We start from the raw sequence: 9,138 nt of genomic DNA, 5'->3' as shown, positions 1-9,138 counted from the left end.
TTTAAAGCCAGGCATCTGGGTGGAGGAAGGACACTGAGGTAACATTGCACCTCTTAGGTTTGTTTTTTTTTCTTTGTGGTGATCTCTCCCAAATGTCACTTCTTACCTCGGGTGCTTAATTGAGATTTCAGCATTGGGTTGGGTAAGAACAGAAATAGGAAGTAAGCATTCTGACAACAATAATTCTGGAAACCGGGGTTTGATCTATTTAAGTTTTTTGCACATGTTACTCTTTATTAAAGACTCTAATTTGCCAAGAGCAAAGTTTAGCCCTGGCCTTTCTGCGACCCTCCTTCAGCGGACAGTCCTGTTGAACCTGGGCCAAGTTCCCTTGAAATATACTGTAAATGGACAGAGAAATGGAAAGTTTTCCCACTCCTGGGAAGATTTTTTTTTTTTTTTTTTTCTGGGAGGAAGATTTCTTCCCTTTGTCTAGGTTCATTTTTTTGTTTTGTTGTTTTTGAAGAACTGCCAGTGGTATTTACAAGGAAAAATAAAAATAAAGCAACAAGACCCCAAAGATGGTAACCTTGAAGAGGGTGGGATGCTTAGGTGGTTTTTGAAGCAGGAAGCACAGCTGCTGTTGCACAGGCTTTGTTTGCATTGCTACTGATCAGAGTCACAGAACTGTTGAAATGGTAAAACCCATCCTCATCTTTACTTGAAATATTATATTTTTTTTTTTTCCATGAGAACATGTTCTGGGGTTTTTTTTGTTTGTTTGTTTCTCTTCTGACTTGGGTTGGGGTGGGGTTGTGTTAGGGGTTGGAGGATACTCCAGTGGGCAGCAGTGTTGTGTGAACTTCAGTAGCAACAGGCCTGACTTTTCAGGTTTACCTCCTGCTCCTGTTGGATTGTGTAGATTTTAATTCAAAAAAAAAAAACAAAAAAACCAACAAACAAAGGTTCAATTCTCTGTATTTTTATATTATATAAATATGTGTCTAATTGGGCTTCAGAGAAAAAAATATATGAAATTCCTGTAACATGTAAATAGAGCACTGTGAGGAAGCACACCTGGAAACAACAGCCACACCTCCCTGTCTCCTGCTGCTTCTCCTATTTACTCAGTACTGTATAAGCGAACACGGAGCTCTCAGCACCTCAGCCGCGGTTTCAGTCACCAACAGCCACCACAGAGAGACCAAGAACACTTCTGGGGTGTGGGGCAGCGCCGGTCGCTCCTAAGGGGGGGAACAGCACTGCCCGGTGCCGCCCGGCAGCTCCCGAGGGATGAGTTCCTTCTTGTGATACGAATAAACTCCATCTGTGCAGTTGACTGAGCTGTGGCTGTGTGGGCGTCGCTCTGGGAACACCGCATTGCAGCGGGGAAAGGGGTGGGCGGGGGAGGTTCGCTTGCCCTGCTGTGGCTCCTCGGGGTGCTGGGGAGGACTCCCCGGTCCCCCCGGGAAGCTTCGGTACCTCAGGCCAGGCGGGAAAATGGCGCTGCCGTCGCGGGGCGTGCCGGGGCCTGTAGTGTCCGCGCAGGGCATGCTGGGAGTTGTAGTTCCGGCTGCCTGCCACCGCCTCTGCCGGCTGTCTCCCGGCAGGCCCCGCGCTGCCCGCTCACTGATTGGTCGGTTCCCGGGCCCGGCGCAGGCGCAGCGCAGGACGGCGGCGAGGCCCGGTCCGGAGCCGTTTCCCACAGCGCGGGAGCCGGAGGCGGGAGGGGCGCGGTGGTACCGGCACCGCTCCCAGGCACCGCTCCCGGCACCGAGCAGGCCGCGCCGCCCCGGGGGGAGGTTGCCTCCCTCCCCCCCTCCTTCCCTCCCATGCACCGAGGTGCCGCCGGGTCCCGCGCGCTGATTGGCTGAGGAGAAAAGGGAGACCTGCGTCAGACCGCTGGAGTGACGTCACAGGGGTGCGTGCATGACGTCACTGCGGTGCTGGGGAGGCGGGGAGAGATGTGTGTCTACTCCTGACGTCATCGGGGATCATAACGGGGCGAAGTCAGGGGCAGGGACCGTGAGGTCGGAGTTAATTAGGGTGAGAAAGGAGCGTTAATGAGCGAAGCAGGGCAGGGGGGTCGGGGCCAAGGGCAGCGGCTGCCGAGGGACCCCCTGAGGGGCTGGGGGCGAGGGCAGGGGCAGAGCCAGAGCCGCCGCCTCTGACCCGGGAGGGTGCGGGGGGTGCAGCGGGGCCGGTGCCCACGGAGCCGGGAGCTGTGCGATTGACAGCGGAGGTGAAGGAAAAAAGAACCCCTGGGGCTGTGGGGCGGGAAGGTGCTGCCAGCCCCACCTGGGAGGGGGCACGGCCTCCAGCCCGCACGTGGGTGGGTGACACATGTGCTTGGCTGCCGAGGGTTTTCCGTCGTGTTTTGTTTTGTTTTTTTTTTTCTGTTCGGGAGCCCTGTTTTGAGCCGTTCTCTGAGGAAAAGTTGGGGTCTCTGGGTTAATTGCTGCGAAGCGGCAAGAAAAAGCTGTTTTTCTGCACCCCCCCTCTGGTGAAACGGTCCCTGGTCCCGAATCGGTGTCAGAATTGGAGCAGAGGGTGAGGGTGGAAAGGGTGAGAATGCAGCCACCCAGCAGGGGGTGGGATCTGGGCTGCCTCTGTTTGCCATGGCTCAGGGTGATGCAGGTTAATCCCTTCAGCAATCCTCAGCTGCAGTGGGTGCTGACCTTGGGGCTCTCTCTTCTCTCCGGGTGCAAGGAGGGGGTTTTTCTGTCAGTGTGCACAGACCACTCCAGGGTTTGAAATGCCAAGAGTGAAAACCTGAGGGGGGACAAGAGGAGGGAGAGAGCTGGGGCTGTCTGTGAGTTTGGGGGGGCTGCCTCCACCTCCCCTCAGCTGGAAGAGGAGTTACCCTGATAGAGACCTTCCTGGTGAAGTGCAAATTGGAAATTAAAATCTGATTAGCCCAGATCTGTTCCCTCCCAGGCTGTTTTGACAGCTCCTGAAATCCTCCAAAGTTCTCAGAATTAAGTGCAGTTGCTGTTTCTCTTTCTCCAGGGTTTGTCAAGACTGAGCGGGGAGAAAAGTCACAATGAAGAACCAAGGTGGGGAGACCAAAGCAGCCCCACAGCCTGCCAGCTCCTCCAAAATGAGCAGTCTGGTGCTGGAGGAGGGTGACTCACCAGAGGCCACGGCACCCCTGGAAGGTGGGGGGTGCCTGGGGGGTCCCCCGGGCCTGGGCTGTGCTGACAGCCTGAGCAGTGAGGCACAGGGAACATACAAGGGTGGGTTCTGAGTCTGGGAAGAGCCAGGCTGGTGTTTCTGTAAATGAGAGGGGGCCTCTGTATACAGCTCTTTTTACTTCTGTAAGGCCAATTGTGATTTCCAGAGCAGAAAATCCTGGTTTCTTCCCATTTCTATGTGTGTGGAGTTCTGTACCGCTTCCTGAGAAAAGTGTGGAGGTGATTCTTGCCTAAGAACAATGAGTTGTTTGTTGTTGCTTAGACCTTAAGGTCAGACAACTCTTGGGGCAGCATTATGTTGAGTCACCTGCCCTGTCACTGGCAGTTCACACTGGAAGATGAAAACCAGGTTTAATTGAGAGGTGCTTGATAAAAATTCATCCTGCTTTTATTCTGCTGCTGGGTAAATGTGGGATGTAGGAAACACCTGAGTAGAGTTTGTTTAATAACCTCTTGCTCTGAGTCTCTCCTTTGTGGAACCCGTGCTTTCCCTAAGTGTTTCCCATGTGGAAGACAGGATACATTTGACCTGAGACAGCACAACTGTTCTCATATGTGAGGAGAGAGGCTAAGTCAGGTTTAAAAATCTATTGTAATGTAAAAAAGCCTGGCTCCAGGGATGCTGGCTGTCAGTTCCTGAGGGATAGCTCCAGCACAACCTGCTTTTGCTAAAGGATAGTGGGGAGAGGGGGGATTTTTTGCTCTTGAAAGATGTCAGGGGCTTGGTCATGCTCTGGTGATCAAAAGAGGCTGTGAGGAATGCACCTCTATTGTGGGGGCAGCTGGCTGGAGGCACAGCCAGAACAAAGAGCTTGTGCTGCTGGAGGTTGAGCTCGTGGTGCTGGGGAAACCTTCCCTTGTGTTTGTGGGGGAAGCCTCATTGGTTCTGTGTTCTCCTCACCCACAGCTCCTCTCCCACAGGAGGACACCAAGTCCTCCCGCCCTGCCGTGTGCGACGTCTCCGAAGAGCTCAGCAGGCAGCTTGAGGACATCTTGAACACATACTGTGTGGATGCCAGTCAGGAGGGTCCGGGTGAGGAGGGTGGGCAGAGTGAACCCACTGAGCCCGAAGAGGCTGAGAAGTGTGGGAGTGAGTCACCCAAAAACGGGGAGCAGGAGACAGGCGGCCCCGAGATGAATGGGGAGAAGGAGAACACCAAGGGGACTGAAGAGTTTCGACCTGGTGAGGAGTGTGGGGAGAGGGACCAGAAGAAAGCTCAGGAAAAGAAGAAAGCCAAAGGCCTGGGTAAGAGGTTCCCTGCTCTGGTTGTGCTCTCAGCCTGAGGGCTTTGGTGCAGAGGTTGATTTTGTGCTGCACTAATTGCCCTCAATGAAATTAGTGCCATGGGTGCAGCCTGTTTGGGAACAATAGTGTTGTGTTCTGTGGTGTGTGAGGAAACACACCCAGTGCTGCAGAGGCACTCATGGCTTCTGGATGCTGCTGCAGCCTCTGAGTTTGGGGGATTTCTCTCCTGCTGGACACAGCTGTCTCCATCCAGCCCAGCAGGGCTGTCCTGCTCTGAAGACCAGGTCTCTGCCCAGCTGCTTCAGCTCATCACTCACTGTGTGTGGTGAAATCAGTGGTGCAGGGCTCTGAGAACATGCTGGAGGTCATAGATCTGGCCCAGGGCAGGCACACTGTGAGGCCTGGTTTGTCTCTCCTGTCCTTGCCCTTACAAGCCAAAACTCTGTGTAAGGGATTATTTATTTATTTATTTATTTTTAATTCTGTGTCTCCTTCCAGGCAAAGAAATCACTTTGCTGATGCAGACATTGAACACCCTGAGCACACCAGAGGAGAAACTAGCAGCACTGTGCAAGAAATATGCTGAGCTGGTGAGTGCTGGGGAGGAGGCTGCAGCAGGGAGTGTGTTGCAAACCCCTTCTCCTGCTCTGTCTGGCTGCATCTGTACCCTTTGCTCCCCTGTCCCAGCTGGAAGAGCACCGTAACTCTCAGAAACAGATGAAGATCTTGCAGAAGAAGCAGACACAGCTGGTGCAGGAGAAGGATCACCTGCAGAGTGAGCACAGCAAAGCCATCCTGGCCCGCAGCAAGCTGGAGAGCCTCTGCCGGGAGCTCCAGAGGCACAACCGTACCCTCAAGGCAAGTGTCTCCTGGGCATTGTTCATCCCATTCCTTGCTCTGGGCCATTTTGGCAAGCTCATCTTTATCAGTGGTTGCCCACAGTTTGCCACCCAGGGCAGTGCTTTAATTTTGCCCTTAAGTGATCATTATCCACAGCACCTGAGTGTTATTTTGGGGTATATTCACTGGGGAAAAAAGGGAAGGGAAAGGCCCAAACTCCCTTCCTGATGAGCATGAGGGGCTGGGTGGGTTCAGAGCATCAGAAGGGTGATGTGTCCCTGCTGTCTCTGCTTCCCTCACACAGGAGGAAGGTGTCCAGCGTGCACGGGAGGAAGAGGAGAAAAGGAAGGAGGTGACATCCCACTTCCAGGTGACACTGAATGACATCCAGCTGCAGATGGAGCAGCACAACGAAAGGAATGCCAAACTGCGCCAGGAGAACATGGAGCTGGCAGAGAGGCTCAAGAAGCTCATTGAGCAGTATGAGCTGAGGGAGGAGGTGGGTCAGGAGGGGTGTGGGGCTGCTCTGATATTGTGTTTCTGCCCCGTGAAACTGTTTCTGCTGCTGGAGGGAAAAAAGGGGCCTCTGGGATCTTCCCTCAGGGTCCCTGGGAACAGGCAGTGACTGGTGGTGTTCCCTTGGCAGCACATTGATAAGGTGTTCAAACACAAGGACTTGCAGCAGCAGCTGGTGGATGCAAAGCTCCAGCAGGCACAGGAGATGCTGAAGGAGGCAGAGGAGAGACACCAGAGGGAGAAAGACTTCGTAAGTCTCACAGCAGCACCCTAAGGGCTGCCAGGACTTTCTGCTTCCTCCCTCCATGGAGGGTGCTTACAACTGGGTCCCTGGGTGCAAAGCCCATCCCAGGCCTCCATCACCACTGCCCCAGGGGCTCCAGGAGCAAGGCTGGAACTGTGCTCTGCTGTTGGTGTCCCACTCCCATCCCCAGGCCAAGTGCCAGCCATGCAGGAGGGTGTTGGGAGCCTCTCCTGGTGGCAGCCAGACTACTTCTTTTTCTCTTCCTTAGCTGCTGAAGGAAGCTGTGGAATCCCAGAGGATGTGTGAGCTGATGAAGCAGCAGGAGACCCATCTCAAGCAGCAGGTGAGTTTCCTGATCTATGTGCTCAGCCTGGTTATTTTTTTTTTTTTGGTTTTTCTTCCTCCCTCAGTAGGGAACAACCTGCAGTTCTTTAATCTGGACAACAGAAGGGCAGGATTGCTCCTGGGTCTGGTATGGATGGCCCTGTGTCAGCATGGTGTGAGCTCAGATTTCCTTCAGCAGTTCCACCTTCCTGAGAGAAAGGGGCCTTGGTTTTTACCAGCACATTTCCCCATTCTGGGAGCAATTGCCTGATCATACCTTGCTGAATCAGACCCAACAAGTTCCTCCTGCCAAGGCCACAAGCTGCTTGCAGAGCACATCAGCTTCTGAGGATGTTTCCATAGGAAATAATTTTGCCACATTCCCCAGTACCCAGCATTGGCACAGCAGCTCTGTGCTGCTGGCTTGTTTGTCATGAAGTCCAAGATAACCATCTGAGTTCTTGTCCGACACATCCCCTCTCCTGGGGCAGGCTGTCAGGAGGTGCTCTAGTGACCATCTGAGAAGTTGTAAACCTCTCTGTCCCTACAGCTGGCTCTCTACACTGAGAAGTTTGAAGAATTCCAGAACACCCTTTCCAAAAGCAGTGAAGTGTTCACAACATTTAAACAGGAGATGGAGAAGGTGGGTGACTGCCTAGCAGAGCCTTCATTGGCTGGAGGCGCTGCCTCTCTGCCTCTCTGTGGTCTTCTATAATTCTGCTGGTGTTAAAATCAGCCATGAGCTGGCTGCTCCTAGATCAACACTGACTTTGTGTGGTGACTTCTGTGTCCCACCTGTGTCATCACAAGCAGAGCTGTGCCTACCTCTCCTGGTTTGTTGTTTCCTGGTGGGTGTTTCCCTCTGGTGAAGCTGACATAAGGAGATGTTTCCCAGGACAGCAGAACCTCTTTGCCTGCCAGGGAAAGCAGGTGCCTGTTGGAGGACACGTGAGATGGCACTGCCTACCATGCTCTGCCTGTGGCTTATTTGTTCCTTTTTTGACACTGTCATTCTGTAGATGACTAAGAAGATCAAGAAGCTGGAGAAAGAGACCACAATGTACCGCTCTCGCTGGGAGAGCAGCAACAAAGCTCTCTTGGAGATGGCTGAAGAGGTGAGGAGGCTCTGGCTGCTCTATGGGAAGGCAGATGATGTAGGGTTGGACCTGAGGGGCAGCAGGATGGCTCCAGCCTCATTTCAGGGTGGAGATTTGTATTTTGCCCTTAAATTCGATTTCCTTCCCTGTTGTGGTGGGAGCCCTCTGTCACGTGGGCAGTTACTGAGTGCAGGGAGGGCAGAAAGAAACAGTGCCAGTACCACGGGGCACTTCAAATGCCAAAGGTTTGCTTGGTGACAACTCCTGAACTTCCATCTGAGGCTTCCTCTCTCTCCCTGGTGGGGTGGAGTCTGAACTTTCCTTTCTGCTTGCAGAAAACCCTTCGGGACAAAGAATTAGAGGGGCTTCAGGTGAAAATCCAGCGCTTGGAGAAACTGTGCCGAGCTCTGCAAACGGAGCGCAACGACCTCAACAAGAAAGTGCAGGACCTGTGTGCCCACACCCCCCGGGCAGATCCTGACCTGCTGGAGCCTCTGAAGAACCCATCCCAGGAGGGCTCCGAGGGGTCTGCAGGAGGTGCTGAGGATTGCCTGCACTCAGGAAAGCCAGCACACAGCACAGATCCCATGGAGAGCCCGGGAGAACTGAGCAGGGGAGCCCTGGGGCAGAGCGGGACTGAGGAAGGCTCAGGGGGCACTGACTGAGCCCTGGTGTGCAGGCAGAGGTGGGCGAGGGAGGGTGGTGAGGATGTTTCTGTAGCCTCCATCTGATGACCCTCTCCTGGTCCTTGGAGGGGCACAAGAGGACAGCTCTCCTGGGGATCAGGGTTTTTCCTAGCTTAGGTTTTCGGGGGGTTTTTAAAATTTTATATATATATATATATATGATATATATATATATATATCATATATAAAATATGTGCAGGGCAACATACACTTCTATTTATGGATATACTTGGATGACCCACCCACCTCCCTGCCTGTGCCACCCACCTCCCTGCCTGTGCGTGAATAGCTAATATATGAAGACTCAGCCCTTGTCCCTGTCACTAAAAGACATTGTCCTTGGCAGGCTGCAGCTCCCCAGAACTGAGCACAGCACCTGGACCTGCCCCGGCCCCGGGACAGCTGGATCCAGCATCACCTCCACCATCGAATGAAAGCAAACGAGCAGAGCAGGGAGAACAGAAATGTTTCCCAGCACTGGATTCTCCTTCCCTCCCTTCTTTCCCTCAGGCAGGAGGAGGGAGCTCCAGGACTTGGCTGTTTTTCCATGCCCTGACTGGTGGCTCCCTCATGTGTGAGCCAAGCAAACCAGGGTCACCGAGACCATTTCTCCTCTTCTGTGTGGGTTTTGTGTATTGAGCGGAGACAAAAAGCAGCAGAGGAACAGAGAGGGGTGCCCAGTTCCCCCCTGGCCTCCCTCGGGGCCTCTGCTCCTCCCAGAACCTGCCAGTGTCTCAGTAGCCTTATGATGATTCACAGTTGCCTCTTTGCTATACGCACATGTGCACAAGTGTATTAAACAGTTAATCCAAAGGTCTCATTCCCAAGTGTTTTGCAGAAGTGTGTGTGATCAGTTGTGCAAGGGGAGGGGGAGGTTCCACCCCAGCTCCTCTGTCCCTGCATCAGGACCTCCCTGTCCCATCCCTTGGGCTGAGGAGGTGGTCTTGGAGGTTTCCAAAGTACTGAGGCTCCAAGACGATAAAACCTGGAGCTGCTCCATGACCACCTGCTCGAGCTAAATCCCTGGGACCAGCACAGAGGCTGTGTGGGG

At 53.5% G+C, this 9,138-nt stretch overlaps 1 protein-coding gene across 6 annotated transcripts; it reads left to right on the top strand.

Annotated features, from left to right (window-relative positions):
* The first annotated feature begins 1,596 nt into the window (after positions 1-1,596).
* TXLNA (taxilin alpha) lies at positions 1,597-8,900 on the top strand. 6 transcript variants are annotated; one of them, XM_071767979.1, is made up of 12 exons: positions 1,597-1,861; positions 2,950-3,098; positions 4,042-4,380; positions 4,879-4,970; positions 5,068-5,238; positions 5,525-5,719; positions 5,867-5,986; positions 6,249-6,323; positions 6,855-6,947; positions 7,324-7,419; positions 7,737-7,938; positions 8,434-8,900. In XM_071767979.1, the coding sequence occupies exons 2-12, from the start codon at positions 2,984-2,986 to the stop codon at positions 8,724-8,726; spliced, it is 1,791 nt and encodes a 596-aa protein (XP_071624080.1). In that variant the 5' UTR covers positions 1,597-1,861; positions 2,950-2,983; the 3' UTR covers positions 8,727-8,900. The 6 variants fall into 6 exon arrangements, with proteins under 6 accessions (XP_071624080.1, XP_071624082.1, XP_071624084.1 ...); XM_071767981.1 differs by having other exon boundaries at positions 1,598-1,861; positions 2,950-2,996; XM_071767983.1 differs by having other exon boundaries at positions 1,598-1,861; positions 2,950-2,996; positions 7,737-8,086.
* Positions 8,901-9,138: the final 238 nt, after the last annotated feature.

Source organism: Heliangelus exortis, chromosome 24 (assembly GCF_036169615.1).
Source record: "Heliangelus exortis chromosome 24, bHelExo1.hap1, whole genome shotgun sequence".
Taxonomy (NCBI): domain Eukaryota; kingdom Metazoa; phylum Chordata; class Aves; order Apodiformes; family Trochilidae; genus Heliangelus; species Heliangelus exortis.
This window is presented reverse-complemented; position numbering and strand designations above follow the sequence as displayed.